The 21,416-nt window shown below is 34.8% G+C and overlaps 1 protein-coding gene across 6 annotated transcripts; it reads left to right on the plus strand.

Moving 5' to 3' along the window:
• Positions 1-1,324: 1,324 nt before the first annotated feature.
• On the plus strand, positions 1,325-19,721 carry LOC111063773 (protein-L-isoaspartate(D-aspartate) O-methyltransferase). Of its 6 annotated transcripts, XM_039428329.1 has the most exons (7): positions 1,387-1,515; positions 1,953-2,122; positions 4,027-4,173; positions 7,000-7,136; positions 12,755-12,980; positions 14,399-14,484; positions 18,586-19,721. In XM_039428329.1, the coding sequence occupies exons 3-7, from the start codon at positions 4,119-4,121 to the stop codon at positions 18,772-18,774; spliced, it is 693 nt and encodes a 230-aa protein (XP_039284263.1). In that variant the 5' UTR covers positions 1,387-1,515; positions 1,953-2,122; positions 4,027-4,118; the 3' UTR covers positions 18,775-19,721. The 6 variants fall into 6 exon arrangements, with proteins under 6 accessions (XP_039284261.1, XP_039284263.1, XP_039284259.1 ...); XM_039428327.1 differs by lacking the exon at positions 1,953-2,122 and having other exon boundaries at positions 1,325-1,515; XM_039428325.1 differs by lacking the exon at positions 1,953-2,122 and having other exon boundaries at positions 1,387-1,806.
• Positions 19,722-21,416: the final 1,695 nt, after the last annotated feature.

A 21,416-nucleotide genomic window follows, 5' to 3' on the forward strand; every position in this document is an offset into this window, starting at 1 on the left:
AATAGGTTTTTTATCATTTCCAAGATTTTTATTGGTATCATTCATTGACATGAAAAAATGGATATTAATTATTACTCATAACAAATTATAATTGAATTTGTTATGATGAGGTATGTTATGATGTGCAGCTATAAGCTATTATTTTTCAAGCTCAAATAATTATCCATTTATGATTGCAGTTTTAAGCAATTCTAAGTCAAATTTTAAATATATTTATCAAAGTTAGAGTTTGACTTGGAATCAATGTTTGATTCAACATATTCAGAAAAAAACAGCATTGGAAAAGGTTCACTCAGAGCGTTATCAGTTCAAAATACGGTCTTATTTCAGTTGAATGTATCCAACTATTTATTTGTTCTCTTTCTGTATGCTTAAACTGGTTAATGTTAATATTCATGAATTGTTACTAATCGCTAATGTCTAACTTAGATTTGTAAGGGTTTCAACCAGCGTAATTGATTGAATGAAAAATGATGAAATAGCATTAGAGAAGATATCCCTATAGTGAGGTGCACGTTATAATGGCAGTGCACGATTGACAATAGTGTTGCTATCCTTGTCCAGCATGCAACAAACCAGATAGCGCTATCTCTCTCTAGATTTGACATGTGGTCAGTTGGCCAGAAATATTTCATTTCACTTTTGACAGTGACTGTACAGAAGTAGACAGACAATCCTCAGCTGCCATGTTTTATTTTGATTCATAACAAAATGCTAAAGTAGAGAAAACGTATAATTGATTTCAAATGCATATTTAAATGAATCAAATAATTTTTAGATATTGCTGTATGAGAAACACAAATTATACTTGAAACGACACTTTAAAAGTTTATAACTTTGAGACCATCCTAAACTTCGTCCATGCTTCAGTTTACCAGAATAGGTTAGGCCTACACTGGTACCGGTATAAATAATATTGAAAGGTTATTTCAGGATTATCTTCATTGAAATATTATTCTATTATATATAGGATTTCTATTTTCCTATTATTTTTAAAAGAAATTGGAATATAATACCTACCGAATAACTTGATTGCTGTTTTGAAGTTCAGATTGGTGAATCACAGCTTTTCAAATTAGCCGCCATTTCAGGTTTATAAATCTGATCTTCGTTATGAAAGCAAAGTTTAGAATCGAATTATAAAAATATTTATTCAATTGATGAATTTAATTAATTTGGAATGAAATTGATTTTTTATCAAAGGAATTCAAATTACTATCAGATCAAATATAATGAGATGGATTGCTCAACAGCTGTGTACAGTCAGTGGCAAAATGGATTCAATTTGGCAACGTTGTTCCCGTATCTTCCTCTCTGCCATTATAACGTGGACCTCACTATTGTGATTTCATACCACTGGTGGGCGTGGCCTATCGTCTACTTTTAAGCTCAGTTTGCCAAGCTGCTGCAGGCTACCACTTCAGTTCCAGGTTTTCTTACTTCCATGGGTAAAACAGTTAAACAGATGACAGACGACAAATTTCAGAATAATTTTTTTATTACTAAAGATTTTAGGTTAGTATTTTATTAGTAAAAATAATTCATTGTGTAGTTTTTTATTTTCAAAAGTATATTTAATTGTGAGTACCGTACCTATTAAATTAAAAAGTAAAGGTAAGGTGCCAGAATGTTCCTCAAAATGAAAGCTAGCTAGACTATTAAATTATTTTTTGCTCTAATAAAAATATCAGTTCCACAACTATTCTATGATATTTATAACTAAAATAGAATTACAATTTTGAAATTTTACACATCATTCACGCTACAATTCTATGCCAAATAAGTGCGTCACAATCTGTCAGAAATGTGAGTAAAATTGGGTTATACTGACCAAGGATCAGTATTTACTTATAGGTGTTATATTTTATGTAAAATAACATAAATATAAGGTACCCAACACGTTTGGCTCAGGCCGCTGTCAGAGTTTTCAGATAGTTCTTGATCAATTTCAGGGGCTGTGACTGTTTTTAGGCAGACGGACAAACAACAGTCACCAACTATAGTACCAAGAGCGTCATAGACGCGCTGAGTTTTTCCAGCTCGTTTACAATATTCATTGTTTTTTATGAGGAAAACTACAATCTAAATAAGTTCAGCGCTTCTATAACGCTGGCATACATAGGTAATTATTCACAGGTGCTAAGCATGGAATTCGGAAGGGGAAATAAAGCATCACCACAGTATCCCAGTTAGCTCAGTTTTTCCTGCATTGGCTGATCTGAGTAAGGCATTTGAGTGTGTAACACATGATATGCTGCTCAAGAAACGCATATTGAGTATGTGGTCCAGTTATCACCATCTAATAGAAAGCAAATACTCACTCTTGTTGGAGCAAATACCATGGAGTGCCTCAGGGTCCAGTAATAGGCCCTCTTCTGTTCCTAATGATTATCAATTACCTAGGACCCATGGGGAACATCCTCATGTTTGCTGATGATAACAACATCTTTGCAATGGGCAGAGCACCAGATCTGTCTAAAATGGTTTCAACGGATTTTCTTGAAGAAGCAAAAACCAAGTGGTTCACGAACAACAAGCTGATGCTGAATGAAAACAAAACACAAGAAACTACATACAGAGTTGGGTGAAGCCAGCTCAGTGGTCTCACAAAAGTGAAACTGTTGGTTGTCACCTTAGATACCAGACTCAGTTGTGTGGTCATGCACCTGGCTGTAAAGAGGCACCACTCCTGAAGAAAAGAACACCTAGAATATAAGACTCAGCAGGTTATCTGGACCACTGTCGACCCACCTTCATCAGGCTGGAAGTATTTGGAAGTATTCACCGTGTTCAATCAATATATAAGATATATCCATCACTTACTGACAAGAAGAGCTAAAACGTTATTAAGTGTTTATTTTTTTATAACTCATATGTCGACCCCTACGACAAGGACCAAATCAGGTCCACTTCTTGACACAGTCAATCCAGATCTCTGGGCATGACTAAGGGGAGAAGTATGATGTGAGCAAGTAGGCTTTGTCAGTGTCAAAACCTGCTAGTAGTTGCAACCTTGAGTACACAGAAGTCGTCCAAGAAAAATATCTTGGCTGGCCGAGGTACGAGCACGGGTCCTCTGGTTAAGCAGGCGTCTAAACTATTCTTAAATACGGACACTCTTATAGCCTATTTCAAGTTATGAACGGTACTTCAGACACCAGTGTTTTGAATTGTATAGTTTGGCTCGTACGGTTGGGTGAGTTGGGCTCTTATTCTAAATGGCACAAATGTTCATAAAGATATTATAACTTGGAAATTATTTGAATATTTTCTTTTTATTTTACTTTTTTAGCATTTTAACTTATTTTCAGCAAGACTCTTGAATGCAGAAAAAGAATAAATTCACTACATTTTATTTTTAATTCTCAGATAATATTTTCAGATTCATTGTGTCCAACTTATCTATCAAACATGTGTCAAACTATTTAGATCTAAATTATATCGTTGGTCTCTCTTAGGAAAATTGATGAATTTACCATTGAAAAAAATGTAGAAAGAGCACATGATGGACAGCCGGTGCATGATCTCACAGGAGTAAGCCATAGATTATGTGGCTGTAAAAAAGCGAGTAGGCTTATAGAAATTTTTGATCAATCAAGTTGTTTGGATTTCTGAGGAGGTATATAACTGTTGACAATTGCCGGCACTCTTGGTGCACATGGTGGCTCTAAATCAACCTCTCATCCATCTTCACATTCAGAATCCTAGTTGATACTTTTTTGGACTTAGAATGGTGTGTAAATCAAATCATGAACGCTACTTAACCTCAGGACTGTTTATTTTAAATTAAGGGTAAAAGCAGTTTTTGGTCGAATGCCTGTTGTTTTCACCTGCATTGTATCTATTGTCTATGAATGCATAAATAAATCTATCCCAATCATTGGTAACTTAGCAATAATTTTGTACATTACAGTACTGAATATTTTATATAATTTCCAGGCATTCACGTTTATTACTGTATACAAGGTTTTAACTTGATGGAGAAATGGGAAATTGTATAGTAGTATGTATTTTTACTTATTACAGATCATAAATTGGTGAAAAACAAGGTGGGCCTGTCTGTTTTTGGTGTTGGTGTATCAATAATATCAATTTGGCTCATTGCTCGACCCTCTGTTATGGCTTGGAGATCGCATGGCAGAACCAATGCAGAACTTGTACGAAATTTGAAAGGTAATAAGCTATACGGTACATTAGTTTATTTTTTTATCCACTTTATACAGAAAAGTTTTTCAGCCCTGTTACCCAGTCCTTAACCAATTAATAAAACGGAAATTCAGTTTTAATGAAAATGTATAATATTGTTATAACAAATCAAATACAATAATATTTTACTACCAATTTCTTGGTTACTGGAGTCTATTGAATAATATGCTCATAATTTCCACCCATTGAAGTATACACGCTTTGACTTTTTTTCACCATAATATTAATATTTTATTGTAAGAGACATTATGTTCATAAGACGACTGGAATCCACAGAGAATGTCTGATGTTGCATTTGGATATACCAGTATTGTTGCTATTATCCCTAGCTTGCAAATAAATTTGCAAAAAGTTAAGGCCATCCGGCTCGCAAATATACTGGGGTTCTTACCACAGCTCAGTGATAGATGCATGAATATTTCCATCATTATGAACCACCATGGGTTTAAATAACTGATAATTAACAATAATTCTTACCGTTGCTCTCTTGAAGATATTGAAGAATACCAGTATGGAAATCAAAAAGATAGTCAGTGACTGATTATCAGTAACCATTTATTCAATCAAGAATAATGAAAATCAACTATTATTCTTCTAATTGAGTCTCAAAACGCTCATCATGAATACAGGTGTGCACTAATTTATCCTTTCGAAATCCCTTGAGACTTACTACGCCAGTTCTAGAAGTTCTTTGGATATATTGCAGACTTATTATTATAAATATCAGTAAAGATTTGCTGACTGAATGATATGACTATCATCAAAGGTTGATGAGTAATAGTTGCTCTGAATAAGATCAATTTTGAATAATTCACTAATTGTATATGCTGCAGAATAAAATTCTTGGTACCAAGACATCTCAAACTGTATATCACAGGACAAATCAGGAAAAGAATAAAAACTTCTAATACTTTGTATGCTGATGAAAAACACAAATATATTCCCATAAAATTTATAAATATAAAAAAATCTCTTATAAATATAATTCCATATAAATAAATTCTTTATTATCTCAAATATCACAGGAGTTGCAAGCATTCACAATACTGTGAGCTATAAAATATATTTTTATTAATACTGATTTATGAAACTTCAGGTCGATTCAGAATTTGACGAATTGGAACCTGTTCAGTCTATAGGTTCAATAGATATATTCCAATCAATAATTAATATTTGACAAAATAATCATTCAAAATCTCAGGGATATGGATTTGTGCCATGCATGGAAATAAGCTTCCTACGCCTATCAAATATATTCATAAAAAGAGTTCTTACTAAATATATTATAGCGTTTGACAGGTTGCGAAATTTTCAAATTTGAATCAAATTTATATAGCACTTTTAACTAATTCACTAAAAAAGGCCTTAGTTTAATGAGCTCATTAAAACCTAAACACTCACTCAAACGACATTTGCTGAAGTTCTTGTAGAATAATTAATTATCTCCAATAATTAATTAGTCAAATCCTTTCAACTCCGCTGGGCTCCGGTATGGTCCAGATTGCTTGCAATTTTCTATCAGTATTAAATGTATATGGGAATATTCAACAATTAAGAACTCTTCGATATTCACTGAGTTCATAAACAATCAAACATTTATTACAAATACTTAAACATTTAAAAAGGGTCTGGCTTGATACTTTTTTTAGATAATTGAAAAGAATCCTATCCTCATGTGCTGCCTTATCGGTCACAAGCCAGAGAGAGAATTTCTTGGAAAAATGTTCATCTCTTCCTCTAAAATTTGTAAGCCATAATCTGATTGGTTTTCTAGTCTTTGTAAGACGTGATGTGATTGGCTATTTAAGATTCAGGGTTACCTCAGTTTTTTGTTATACAATAATAAATAAGATTATACTTGATTAAATTATATAATGGACTGTGAGCATTTCAATTAAATAAATCTTAATACATACTAATATAATAATGAATACATTTACTTTTTATGTGAGCTTTGTACACTCATGTTTTTTCATATATTTTTAGATACCAATAAATATCAAAATAACATAATAATCCTTGCTTTTCCATTACATAAACCTTTCTTAACATATAATATTCAATAATTATCCAAATAAAATATATTTAATTCATAATAGTTGAGTGATCGGTCAGCTGATTTGCTCACCTAATAAATTAATAAATTGTCCGCTGATCTAAGATCATGTGACATGCTAAATCAAAACAAGGATTCTAACCTCAAATCATGCAAATTTTTTATATTCTGCCAATAAATAAACTAAATCGCTTTATAATTTTGCTTCTGCCAAAGAATTCAAACTAGTGCATAAATATATTTTCCTTGGTTCTCTTATCGCTTTATAGATAGTACGACTGCTTCTTATCAAAAAGAAGATTCGATTTTATTAGAATGTTACCTTGACTAGGCTAACTGTTCTTTCAGTTTCATAATTCTATTAAAGATAGTTTGTTTTTTCTGAATTATTTTATTGTGTCGAACAGGTCGTCACAAATGTCACACCGCTCAAGGATAATGTACTTGCACTGTCATGTGTATACCGATTGGGCAACCAAATTCGTAAGACCAAGCAAAATGTTCCTTTATTGAAATTTAATTACCCCACACTCAAAATGAGTAACATAAATAACTAAATTACACTTTTCATCTTGGTATTTAGTATTTAGATCAGTTCATATAATTCAACTACATAAGATATTATTTTTGGCTCTCAATTCTAAGTAATAGTTTTGAGAATGTTATTTCCAAGCACCGAGATAAAATATTATATGTTTGTCCAAATATTGAAATAATTATGAAATTTTTTTCTTCAGTGAATAAAATGATCAAGAGTGATAAAGTAGAAGACGTTATGCTGAAAGTTGACAGAGGAAGATATGTCAGTCACAATTCCTATATGGACGCCCCACAAGGGATCGGATACGGAGTCACTATAAGTGCTCCACACATGGTAAGTGAATATGTGAACGAGCGTTAGCGAAGTTCTCACTTTTGACTTAATAGAGCCCAAAGTCGTTTTTTGTCTGTTTGTATGTTTGACAAGAACTTTGATCAATCAGCTTCAAATTTTGAATACGAATTCTTCGAACCTTTTTACAGGTCAAGTTCGTTGGACAACAAAATTGACTCATTCCTTCGTCCTTTTTCAGGATATAAAAATAACATGCATAATTGCATAAGAAAAAAAATTGTTTTGATTTATCATTTATTAGTCAGCTGGAGTTATTTAAATGCTATTTCTGTAAGTTTTTCATTCAAAGCTGATGCTATTGTTTGGCAGTTGTGACACAGACAGACTTTATGCGCCGACACATGACTTCATTTTTGTATCATTTATTAGGGTAGCCGTCTAGTTGTCACCCCGACTACTTGACACCTGGTCATTTCGGCCATAGGCGACTACTTGTACCCTCGTAAAAATATGCCATTGCCGTCAAGTTGTCCCCCCGACTACTTGACACCTACTGGACCAAAGGTGCCAACTAGTCAAGACTGTAAACGACAACTTGACACCTCGCACCCTCGCGTCGGGGTGTCCCCTCAACTAGTTGTCACCTCCTTAGAAGGGAGACAAGTAGACGGAGATGGCTCACGTCTACATGTCACCTACAGAGCACCAGTTGGCACAACTTACACCCCCTCGGCGTGGGGAGGAGGGATCAAGCAATTTTTATTAATGGTTATGATGTAGAATTGAATTCTAAGCACTTTTGGTTCGGTAACATTTTCCCGTCAAACGCACGGTTCGGGAGATATTCGCCGTCTATTTTTAGGACAAATTTTTTCGAGTTGGTTGAAAACAGAAAAAAATGAATCATAAGCCCTTTTGATGACTGAACCAGATGTAGAACACAATTCTAAACACACTTTGTTCAATTATATTTTCCCGTCAGACGCACCGTTTACGAGTAAATTGAGCCTAATGCTAGGACAGTCAAATTTTCATCCATCAATGATGGCAGATGAAGCTATCAGTCTGATTATCAACTGGTGAAGTCTTATTATATATCTTATATCAAGATTAGGAATCTTAATGCCTTCTCATATAGAACTTGATAGTTAGGCTTCATTTTCCAACTTTCAAATGAAGAGCCAGCCGGAATGATGATTTCTTGTGGAGTGGAGTCGAGGGGATAGGTTGTCGTGACACCTCGTACCCTAGCGACAGGGTGTCCCTCCGACTAGTTGTCACCTCTTCAGAAAGGAGGCAAGTAGACGGGTAAGGCTCACGTCTACTTGTCCCCTAAAACCCGGTTTTAAAAGGGGACAAGTAGTCGCGGTGACACCTAGTCGCGTACCCATTTATGGTAGTACCTTCAAATGTTGAGATCATTGAAACGGTTTGAGATATTGATGTGCGGGTTTCGCCATTAATTTTCCGTTGAAATTCTGTATCGATATCATGTATAACATGACCACCTTCCCTTTTGAAAAAAGTAAGTTGGATTCAAAATGAAGCTGGATTCGAAAGGAAGTTGGATCCATATGACGGATCCAAGACGGACAGAAAGTTTTTTTTTTAATTGGAATAGGATTCCTACGGAACCTACCACTGTAATATCATACTTGTAAAATATATATTTAGCTGTTTCCATAATAATTCTCACCAACTCTGTAATTACAAGTTGTGGATCTCAGAGTTCAATACTACAGTTCATGAACGAGTTCTCCAACCCAGGTGGCATCCAGTTCAATATCCATTAGTTCAATCAATCAATAATTTTATTTAATTCAACACAATATACATAAAAGAAAACAAAATACAAAAAATCACAATCAAAAATAAATTTCTAATAAAATACAAAAAAGGGCTTTATGGTGGGGTGTGCTGAAAAGAAAGAAAGGAGAAAAAATACCTAGCCAACGATGGTTTCCCATGTAATAGGCAGGTAGAGGTTATAAAAGTAAGGAATGAAGGGTGAAGAGGAGCGGAAAAGGCAAAAATTTGAGAAAGTAGGATAAAGAGAGAAATAAATACAAGCAAAAATTGTAAGCGAGTCCACTTTCAACAAATTTATCTAAAAGAAATGGCCTCGCAAACAGTAGTTAGAGCAGAAATCCAGGACTCAAACGTCGGTATGGAAGAAAATGTTACTGTAGGTCCAGGTTTTCATTTGTAGTTCAGTTTTTCTACTAAAGAGTCTATAAGGTTGTGGTCCGGAATAAGGTTTATTATTTTAGTGCTTATATAGATCAACTGTTTCCTTAAACATTCAATATTGGTGTGATATGTGACATATCTATTTGCAGTGGGTCTTAAATGATAATTATTGACGATTTAATTCAAAGTGCGAGGAAAATGGAATTTATATTTTATCAAGTATTCAATTACGGTTTTTATATATTATTGGCGTATTGTGATTACCTTAAAGTCACTAAAAACTATCTCGAGCTCATTTGCTCTTATTGTGCATTTTATTTTACACTGATGGTATTGTAAGTGGGCAATTTGGGATGTAACCATTTTCCCATACTCTTATCAATGATGCAGGAAACTATGTAATTCCCTCCGATGCTCTTGATGTTTAGGTCCTACATTCCTACATGTTTTGCTCCTACCCCTAACTGTGAGACATTTCAAATCCCCTCATTTGTAAAGTCGCGGAATAACTCAGTCTGCTATCACTAAACAGGATATTCCCTTACTTGAGAAGTGCATGATTGTATATAGATGAATGAGCTGTTCTGTGACAAGCAATGTAAACAATAAAATTGCGATTTGATTTGTTTCCATTCAATATGGATATCTACCAAAACAACATTCACACCACAAAACAGAAAAATAAGCATATTCTGACAAAATCCTATACTATTATTAGAGCAATTTCTGTTTATATGTTTGTATTCCACCGGATCTCGAAAACGGCTCTAACGATTCTCACGAAATTCAGAATATAGTAGGTTTATAATATAAAAATTCGATTGCACTAGGTCTTATCCCTGGGAAAACTCGTTGAAGGACATTAAAAGGATTTATTCATCCTTGGAAAAACAGCTGATAAATTCATCGTCTGTTGATGATGGAATTGAGTGAGCGAGTGCATGTTTGTGGGACTGAGACAAAATTATGACTCAGCTATTGAACTTTTGTAATCATTCAATCAGGTACTCAGTGCCGGTTGTTCAAAAGCCGGTTAAATTTTAATCCTGATTAATTCCAGTAGAACCAATCAGATAAGCTATCTTTTTGAAATGGTCTTCTCTGATTTGGTTCACGTGAAATTAATCAGGATTAAAATTTAACATACTTTTGTAAGAGAATTTTTTGCATTCCTCGGGAAATTAATCTCAATCCACTGTGATTAGATATAACCTTTCTGTATGAACTATAAATATATTATAATGTCTTCTTTCGTAATAAATTTTATATGCTTTTGTAATAGTGTGATATTGAGAGAGTAGTATTGTAGTTGTTTTTGTGTATCTTATATTATTTTTCAGGTTTTTGAACTGGAATGAACTTTGATTTTTTGTTGAACCCTGCGTTTTAGTCAGAGAATTGACTCTGTCTTGTTTGAATTTGCTAACTTGTTGCTTAGTTGTCGAAATTAAAGCAATTTTCGTGCATTTTTCAAATGCAGTTTCAATTTCTTGTCGAAAAAGCTACTTTACTTGGGAATTGTACGACCATTGACCTTTTTGCAGCTTTGGCTTTTCCACTGGAAGTTAAGCTCAACGCTCGTGGAGGGGGAATAATTTTCAGTGAAAAGGCCACATTTGGTATTGTGACGCGAACGAAAAATCATGTAACGGTGCGCGAGCCTCGGTCCTCTGAATGGGTCTGTTGCCCATCCAGAGGGACAAATTGAAAAGTTTTTCATTATCAGTACTTTTGTTGTAGTTTGTATAGTAATCTAAAATTGATAGAAGCAGTAGATGTAAAATTAAATAGTTAATTGTGTGCGTGAATTTAAGTAAAGTGTAGTTTCTTAAGTTACTTCTAAGTTACTCAAGTCAAGTAAAGTTTCATAACGTCTGAGTTTATTGAGTTTTGGATTATGTGTTCTCAAAAGTAAAGTGTAGATATTGTTAAAATGGTGAATGCCAAACTCTTGTTGTTTTCTTATTATAGCTCAAAATTTAGTACATAGAATGACCGAGGCCCGAATTTAGTTGCAGTAAGTTAGCAGGTTCCCAAAATGTATAGATTAAAAATTGAGTATGTCTTCTTGACCTGAATCGATTGCTTAATAACTTTGTTTTGTTTGAAAATTTGAAATGTTACCTGACTTTTATTAATTCGTTCTATATATTTAGAGTTCAATAAACCTGAACTTGAATTTTATTATTATTTTTCATTGAAGTTCCTGACTCGTAGTTGCTAGTTGCTAAAATAGGTGACAATTAGTTAATTATGATAATCTGTGCATTTGAATGAACGAATCCACTAAAAGCTCCCAACCAATCAATGATTCAAATACCGGTAGATGATTAATTGATAGCAGTACACTTTAGCAAATATTATAGAAAAGAAGAAACAACCCCCTTCCGTTTACACTTATGTACTCCAGAGCGGAGCTCGGTGCCCCGATATTAATAATATAATGTTGAATCGCTCTTTAAATATGGAATAGCTTGTAAAAATTAATTTCACCGGATTTCAAATAAATTTGAAAACCCACTGCTTTATTGACAGATAATTTACTTCCAATGAATCATCATACAGTAATTATAAATAGAAATAAAATGAAAATAGCACCCTCTTCTTAGCAAGCACATTATAAAACAACAATTTCTTTTCTTTTTTATAAAACAATAAACTTTTTAAAATCTGAAACCATTGTAATTTAATTTTAAATACTATGAATTTCGGGACTCATCCTATTAAGGAGCAAAATTAGAATAAAATAAAAATTAATTTGATTTGAAAAATTAAAAAGTTAATTGTTAAAAAAAGAAGTAAAAGGTGTTTTCTAAAAAGGGTACTATTTTAATTTTATTTCTTTCACTAAAACACTCAATATTGATGATTTGTAATTATTAATTACTTAAAAACCATAGAGAAACGATAGCACTAGAAGGTATTCCATGGTATAGGGCGATTATGTTCCAATTTTCAATGTTAACTCAAACCGATAGTTCTAGTAGTCATTTTTCGTGAAACTATGTGGTGCTGGAACAAGTCTTTCATACTGTGCCGTTCTTACACTCGGCCAAACCAGTGATAATAGAGAGTAGTCGACAGTAATCAGCTCGAGTTCACAAAAAATTGGCTTGGAACACCAACGATCTATACCACTTTACTAACTTGAAGTTTATTGCTATTTTTATTTATAAAATACAATTGTAGTACCCTTTGAAATTAATAAAATAATAGAATAAGAATGTAAGCTATTTCTATATTATTTTCCATTTGTATGTATAATTCAAATGATTTATTCATCATATTATCATAATTAGCATCTTCCTCCTCCTTTCCATCCTTCTCTTCCTCCTCCTCTCACCCCCCCTCCTCCTCTAACTGCACCATAGCCTCTATAAATCGTAGCCTCCATAATTCATAGTAAACGCTTGGTCACGTCAACTACGAACTATAGAGATTCTACTGTATTACTATTGTATTGGCAGCATGCGTTTGCGCTGGAAGTGCTGAAAGAGCGGCTGGTGGAGGGTGAACGGGCTTTGGACGTGGGCTCAGGCTCAGGCTACCTGACTGTTTGCATGGCGCTCATGCTGGGAGAGAGTGGCCGGGCGATTGGCATCGACCACATACACGAACTCGTCGACAAATCAAAGCAGAACGTCATGCAAGATCACCCCTCCCTACTCACCAGTCAACGAATAAAATTCGTAGGTCAGCCATTGTAATTCATTTATTCGTTCCTATGTCTACCACAATCATCTATGGTGCGACTGGAACGGTAATCGTAGAGCGCCTGCTGTGCATTGTCTTCAATGGCACCTCTGTCACTGATAGGACTACAGCCAGAGTCGTTGTCTACTTCTGGAGCAGTCATAATCGCAGTCCTTGGACGACTTTTGATTATGATTCATCTCATCTCCTGTGATTGGATATGGAATGTAGTTTGAAGGGTTCTTCTTAAAGTCATCATTGATTAAACTTGACACAAACTTAAACTGCAGTTTGGAAAGTCTGAAAAAATCCTCTCATCAGATTGAAAATGATTGTTTATAAATATTTTGAAGTTCTCTTCTTCTGTTCTCTTTGTAAAATTATTATGTGTGTTAAGTCGTGCTTCACTTCAAATTTCCAAAATATCTTCATCTTCTAAATTATCAATTAACTCAGTAGCCGATTCTTTAAACTAATAATTTAGTACTTCACTTGGTAACAGTCAAATTTGAACAGAACGATTGTATAATAATCAGTTACAATGACCCCTGCAACGATCGTCCACCGATAATCGTTCAAGGACTATCGTTCCAGCCGCACCAGTGTCAACGTACCTTTACTCCATTCCAGTCTGATTAATAATAAGTTGCACAAAACTGCTAACTCCTGAACTCAGATTGTGGTGTTTCACAGTGTAATACAAATGCCTGGCACTTGTTGCAAAATTTTTTTTCTTAAGTAGATGCTCAAATGAGCCCTTATTATTAATTGAAGTTTATCTATTTATTGTTACAAACGTGACTGATGAAAAAGCATTGGTATATAAAATACTATAATGTAATCCTTTTGACATTGTAAGTTAATACAACATATTGAATAATATGTTGTTGAATATGAATATATTTTATTTTATATGGGTTCTGAACCACTGGAAAATGATTTATATGCACATAATTGTCTGTTAGTTGATCAAGCCTTGAGAAGCTGTCCTCCGAAGTGAGAACTACAAGCACGGCACTTATCCAATCTATGCTATTAAAAACAGTTCTGACTGCGAGGTCAACCATCCTCTCAATTCCATATTGATTGAAGTCTCAATTGTATATTATTTGATATCCAATTGAATATGAATTTTCAATCTACTCAAGGGAAGACAGATTTTATTCGATTAATTAATAAGGTATGTTGTCTTTGGATTCAAAGATAGCTAGTTATAGGCTTGTGCCTATATTATCAAGAAGGTAAAACTTTTGTTGTGTATAATTCGTTGCTAATGTAATAATTTTCATTTAATCCTTTTTTGAGGATATTGATCACATCCTTTTTTGATATTAATGACTGCAAGTCGACATTTCGAGTGATAATAATTCATACTTGTGTCGAATATGTATTGAGCTTTTCTGTTATATATTTTCCAGTGGGTGATGGAAGGTTAGGTTATCCCGATGAAGCACCTTACAACGCGATACATGTTGGAGCGGCAGCAGCCGATTTACCAGAAGCTGTAAGTCAACAAATTTATAGCATACGTCTTTCTATATTATTTAAATTAAGTTAATATGCTTGTGACAAAGACTTTATTTTGTATTTTATCCTACTGTACCTGTTTGCACATCTAATCACAATAGACTGGATTGGACTGCAAGTTTGTATTACCTTAAACCGGTGAAACTCATTATAAATTATACTTCATAAAATATTATACTTATTATACTTCATAAAATCATTATACATTATAGTTCTAGAATGTATAATCTATTACTAAGCTATAGCTTTCCAACTTTGGAGGGAAAATTACGATTCAATATGTATAACTTATCAATTGTGTGTTCATGTAGGCTGCTAGAGTATTCAACCATTTTGATATTCCAAGCTTGTAACCTATTACACTTGAGAAATGAAAAAAAAACACCTGCACCCAAACACGATGAGATTTGCGCAATAAAATCGGTAAAAAACAAGTTGAAATCCAATAATATCACCATAGTCAAAGCTGACAAAGGAAGCAGCACTATGATAATTGAAAAAGAAGACCCAGACTGTAAAATAGATGACTTTATCTCAAAAAAACGACACCACAAAATTCCACAAACAAATCAATGATGCCATAAATGTGTCTGAATGTGAATCACGTATCATTGCCACCGACCGAAAACTCAAACTTGAACAAATCAAACCTCAAGCTCTCATACTGAATGCCCTTCCTAAATTGCATAAACCCAACATCCTTAACAGACCCATGGATAACCACTCCTCCGCTCCCAGCCACCTCCCTGCTGAAAAAAACTGGACAAAATATAACCTTTATCGATCACACCTCTATCAAAAACAGTACAGACTTGATAGAAAAAATAAAACACATCACAGTTCCTAACAACTGCCTCTTTCTATCCTTTGATTTATCAAACCTTTTTACACCTCCATCCCAGTCAAGGAAACTATAAATATCCTTCAAGAAATGTTGATAGAGAATCAATGTCCGATCCATGAAATAATCACCCTCACAAAACTACTTCGCCCACATTGGAAAATTCTATTAACAGAAAGAAGGCCTACCAATAGGCTCCCCCATAGCCAGTATCCTTTCCGAAATATTCCTCCATCACATAGAACAGTAATATTTCCTCCACAACAATACCCATTCCAACAATATTTACAGATATGCTGATGACATCATCGAAGGCAATCGAAGACAATCTGAACTTTTCCTGAAAATCATAAATAACATTCACAAAAACCTGAACTTCATTCTCGGAACTGAAACGGATAAATCCCTCAATTACCTTGACTTGACAATAACTAGGACTGAAACAAATACCCACAAATTGAAAATCTACCGAAAACCAACAACCACCGACATGACCATCCACCAAATCTCCAACCACCTTCCTCAACAAAGAAAGCAGCATACAACTCCATGGTCCATAGACTACTCAAAGTACCACTGGACAAGAAATACTATGACACTGAATTACAGACAAGACAAATTGCCAAAAATAACGGATTTCCCCAGACCTTCATAGACATATTGCACCAACAGATCAAACAAAAAATTGACAGACCGACCAACCAGGACATTGACAAAAAAATAATTTCACTGACTTATCATTCCAAACAAGCCCTTAAAATCGCTAACGTTTTCAATAAATACAATTATCAGGTTGCATTCAAGACAGAACACCACACCCATAGACAAATCATCCACGACCAACATCAGAAATCCACAACAAATCAGGTGTATACAGAATAAAATGTAACGACTGCCCCTGTTTTCATGTGGGAAGAACAGGCCGATCATTTACCACAAGATTTGAAGAACACGTCCGTGCTTACCCATCCTCACAGCACCCAATCACACTATGCTTTCCACCTCCTCAAAACCAATCACACCTACACTAATATTTAAAATAATCTTGACATCTTGCACATAATGAAAAAAGGACATGGACTCAACACTCTAAAAGAAAACGAAATTCACAAACACAATAAAGCACAACCCACTAATATCCTAAATAGCCAACTCAAATACCAATCCCACACCCTATTTGATATTATTACCTAACAAATACCTTATAAGTTTCATTATCTTCTTCTTCCTCCTTGCCTTTTTCCCATTATTTGGGTGCCTTTTTCCCATTATTTGGGGTCGGCTCTCCTCGATCTAAGACTCCAGTTCGAACGATCCTGGGTCGTCTGATTTGTCAGGTCCAACTGCTTCATATTTTTATGAACTAAACCTAGCCATGTGAGACGGGGTCTGCCTCTGCCCCTCGGCTGTGTCTCCATAACAAGAACTTTCCTTGTCATATGATTGGGTGAACGTCTATTTACATGTCCATACCAGCGTAATCTTCCTCCCATTATCTTCTCATAGACTGGTGCCACCCGGAAACTACCCCAAACATGCGTGTTTCGAATATGGTCCAGTCTAGTCACACCCCCTGCCCATCTCAGCATTTTCATTTCAGCAGAATGAAGTTTCTCTTCCTGCTGTTTTTTCAGGGGCCAACACTCACTACCATATAGCATTGCTGGTCGCACTGCAGCTTTATACACTTTTCCCTTGATGGGCACAGGCATTCTTTCGTCACAAAGTACCCCCGTTAACTATCTCCATTTCATTCATCCAGTGTTTATACGGCTTGAGATGTCAGCATCTATGCTTCCATCATGGCTGATTATGGAGCCTAAATATTTGCATTGACTAACTACTGGGAGTGGAGTACTTTGCAAGTGTATGTGCGCCTGCGCCTGATCATCATTGTCTCCAAAGCTGCAGTGCATATAGACCGTCTTCTCTCTGCTATTTCTTAGGCCAGCTGCTTCCAGGCTGGCACGCCACAAATCAAGAGACTGTTGTAATTCTTCTGGCGTTTTTCTTATGAGAACAATGTCATCCGCATACAGAATGTTCCAAGGTGCTGGATGCTGAATCTCCTTAGTGAGGTAGTCCATGACAAGATTGAAGAGGAGTGGGCTCAGGGCTGAACCCTGATGAACCCCAACCTCCACACTAAACTCCTCACCAATTCCAGCCGGGCTCCTGACCTTTGTTTTAGCTCCATGGTACATATCTTCTACCACATGTACATAGTACTCTGGGACTCCTTGTGCTCTCATTGCTTGCCAGATTAGCTCTCTTGGCACTCTATCGAATGCCTTCTCTAGATCAATAAAAACTAAATGCAAAAAGTTTTATTATCAATCTATCTAAATTTAAAATTTGTTGTTGAATTCTGATTTGTATATTCAGATTGATGATTTAGTGTATAAATTTAAATGGACATAACCTGCATAATATTTGGACAATTTAAGACAAAATTAGGAAATTGAAGAAGTTTTGGGCAATAGCCTGTTTTTTCTTTTCCGACTATTGTATTGTTCGCTCTATCCAATAAATAAATACAGTTTGAACCTTCCCTCTCAAGCCCTTCCATCCCCCACCCACACCTCCCACTTTATCCACATAACCAAAAATACCAACCTTACAAATCCTCAGTACCTAGCTACTCCTTGTACGCTGAGGATGTGGCTCAGTGCCACAAAACGTATCCGTCAAACAAGAAAACCGTGAGTGCTGTTCTAAAAGTACAAGATAACACAATTTATTATAAAAAATAAAAGTAGAGAATGAAAAAATAAAATTCACTGGAATAAATTCAACTTAAATTAATGTATCAATAAATCTAATATTATATTAAACTTTGAAAATAATGAATAGTCTGTAATGAAAATGCCAATTTCGAAAATATATTCAAGAAGTAACCTTCTCACCTAATGAAGCTGGATGGAATAGATTATTTGGCTGATGTATAAGCTATATTATACTCGTGAGTTTTCTATAAATTCTCATTCATTTATTCAAGCACTATTCACTCATACAACGTTTGAAATGGTTGTTATAAAATGTCATGAACATTTCTCACATGTAGTTTTTCTGGCAGTTATACTAGCTTTTAATGGCCGAGGTACAGTAGGACCAATCCAAAACTCCAGTATGTAGCACTGAATTGAAAATGTTCAACCTTTTAAAAGATCGTTCTATTCTCAAATTTTAAACTGCACGATGTTTTATTCTCACTTATCTTTATTTTTTCAATTACAGTTAATTAGACAACTGAAACCAGGAGGCCGACTAGTGGTGCCAGTGGGACCGGAAGGCGGAGAACAAAATCTAGAACAAATAGACAAGAACGCGGATGGCACTATAACAAGGACGCGGCTTATAGGAGTGGTTTACGTGCCATTGACTGATAAGGACCACCAGTGGCCTGCCAGGTTGAATAAATCTTGAAGAGGTCCTACTCCAGTAACATTCCATCTCTTCATTTTTATTACATTGAAAATATTCATCTCCAATGTTAGAGCAATTATTGTTGTATTAATGATAGGGGAATTGTTAGATTTGACTAGGATGAGGTTGAAATCCGTAGCTTTGTAATATTTACTTTAACTGTTTGGTATCGAGAGTAATCATAGCATTTTAATTAAAAGCTTGAAACTTTCACAACCACTTTTCTATGAAATATCGAAAAACTAGTATCGGTTTTCACATCATCAATAGCAAAAACCAAATCTTTAACATTGAAGATGATCTACGGATACAGTCTTAATATACCGGGTGCTTCATTAGTCGGTTTTCCAAGTAAACGTATTTGCTGAAAGCCGTTAATAAATTTTAAATTATAGTGTAATGAGATTGAAACTGAATTTACATTACACATAGGATGTAAACTTGAAAATAAATGTTTAATATGCTTCTCACTAACTTCTCACTAATGCATTTTTCACAGCGTTTTTGAACTTGTAGAAACATAAATATACTTACACGGTAAACTGACACAGATGAAACACTCGCGTTTCAACTGTCTTAGTTTTAGTTCACTAGAGAATGATAAAGTATAACTTGAACTCGTTTCTATATAAATGTTTCAATAATAAAAATAATATCGAGTGACCTGGCTGGCTCTGGTCTGGTTTCAGAGTTTTCAGGTCGCAACTGATCAATTTCAGGGCCTCTGACATGACCCAACGACTGCTCTTCAGGCAGGGACCGACGGATTAACGTGTCCATCCGAAACACGGGAGTGGCCCGAGATAAATATCTTGCCCTGGCCGGGATCTGAACAATAATTGAGTGTTTATGAAAATTCTAGGTCTTTCTATCCCATATTGAAATTTACCTCAATATCTTTCACCACCGCACTGAAATACAGATAAATAAATGATAAGTTGATATTATTTCCTTTCCTTTTTTCTGTTATATGATTTAGATTCCCTTTGAATAATTGATTATACTTTCTAATTATGAATGATGGATATCATTAACGTTGTTCTGGTTGGATTATAGATAATCCCAAAAGTGGACTGTAGGCTATACATTTTTAGGGGGTTCAAAATATTCAAATGGAATCAAGTTCACTTATGCACAATAATAAACAAAAGAAAGGACTTGTAATATTTTTTGCCAGTACCTATAATATCATATGCTAATTTGTGTACTTGGGATATAAGAATATGGAAAGAACAGTTATTAGAGAAATAGGAATTAAAGGAAGGTTCAATGCATACAAATTAATAAAAATGATTGATTATGAACACATCCATTGAACAAGCTTCCTGATTCAATTATGGTATCACTTTGAGAGAAAATTACAAAACTTCTGACAAACAGCAAATAATAAAACTAATGTGAGCTTCAACAATCTGCTCCAAAGTTATATGAATTAAGAAAATTAAAAGGAACGCACAACGATCTTTCCTCAACATTTGGATTTATTACTACAACAACAAGCAACAAGCAACAACGTTTTTTTAAGCTGTCGATGTCAGACTGCGCAGACTCCTTTTAGCTTACGCTATAACTAGACAGAGGCGTTAGTATCGCTTTTGCCGTGAACTGAGCGACATTCGAAAATTACGACAATCCATTCCCCCCACCCTAAGGAGATGTGGTTGTCCTCAGAGATGCAAAAAATAAGACAATGATAACATTTTACAAATAGAACAATATGACATTGAAGGCGACCAACACCAAGCTATAAATCACATTAGACCTCCTAATGAGATGGATAGCGCCAAAAAAAATCACACATAACCACATGTGCGGAAAAGATGAATCAAATAACAAAACGACGATGACAACTGAGATAGGAGAAAAATAGGATAGATGGGTTGCTTTCTTCACTCCAGTGGGGGCGATCACTAGAGACTTGTATTGGAAGAAGCCCATGGAATTGACAGGATATCAAGGTAGGAAGTGAAATCATTTGTGGGGTAGGATATATCTCAAGACAACGACGAAGAAGAGAAGAAAAAAAAGAAAAACGACAAAACAAAAGAACAACAACAAACAAAAGAGAAATATACAATTATTGAGGGCGACAGAATGGTTGAGTTCAAAGCCACTGATCAATTCCATCGGGTTTTTTTTACGTTCAGTAAAAAACCTGATCACAGATTAGTGATCACAGATGAACCACAGAACTGAAAGTCGGCTAGTATCTTGACGCCATAATCCGCCATCTTGAAAAAAAGTGTAGCATTGTAATACAGCAGTAGATTTAATTTCTAACAAGATGATGCAGTCATGTGTCGTGGTCTTGGTGCACTCAAATCTTGGTTAGATTGATACCTTCCATTTTGTGTGTATTATGTGGCTGAACGGTTTCTCATGAGTTATGACCAAAGACCTTAAACCTTGCATCTTTAAGGTCTTTGGTTATGACTGACACATGTTTCCCCTGTTGATCATATTTTGTAAACAAAACTAGAACTTAACCTATTTCATTGTAATCAATTAAAATGGAAAACCATCAGGTGATTGGAGTAGTTTTAAATGTTTTGTAAAATATTTTAAATGTTATTGAATTTATGTAATCATGCATTTCTCTGCTCCCAAATACATTATAATGGAGTCCATTATTTGTAAACAAC

The sequence above is a fragment of the Nilaparvata lugens genome, chromosome 5 (genome assembly GCF_014356525.2).
Source record: "Nilaparvata lugens isolate BPH chromosome 5, ASM1435652v1, whole genome shotgun sequence".
NCBI classification, from domain to species: domain Eukaryota; kingdom Metazoa; phylum Arthropoda; class Insecta; order Hemiptera; family Delphacidae; genus Nilaparvata; species Nilaparvata lugens.

Coding starts and splice junctions, on each gene's coding strand:
- LOC111063773 (XM_039428325.1), top strand. CDS start 1,773: ATGCCAAATAAGTGCGTCACAATCTGTCAGAAAT. Junction 1,807..4,026: donor CGTCACAATCTGTCAGAAAT/GTGAGTAAAATT, acceptor TACTTATTACAG/ATCATAAATTGGTGAAAAAC. Junction 14,485..18,585: donor CAGCCGATTTACCAGAAGCT/GTAAGTCAACAA, acceptor TTTCAATTACAG/TTAATTAGACAACTGAAACC.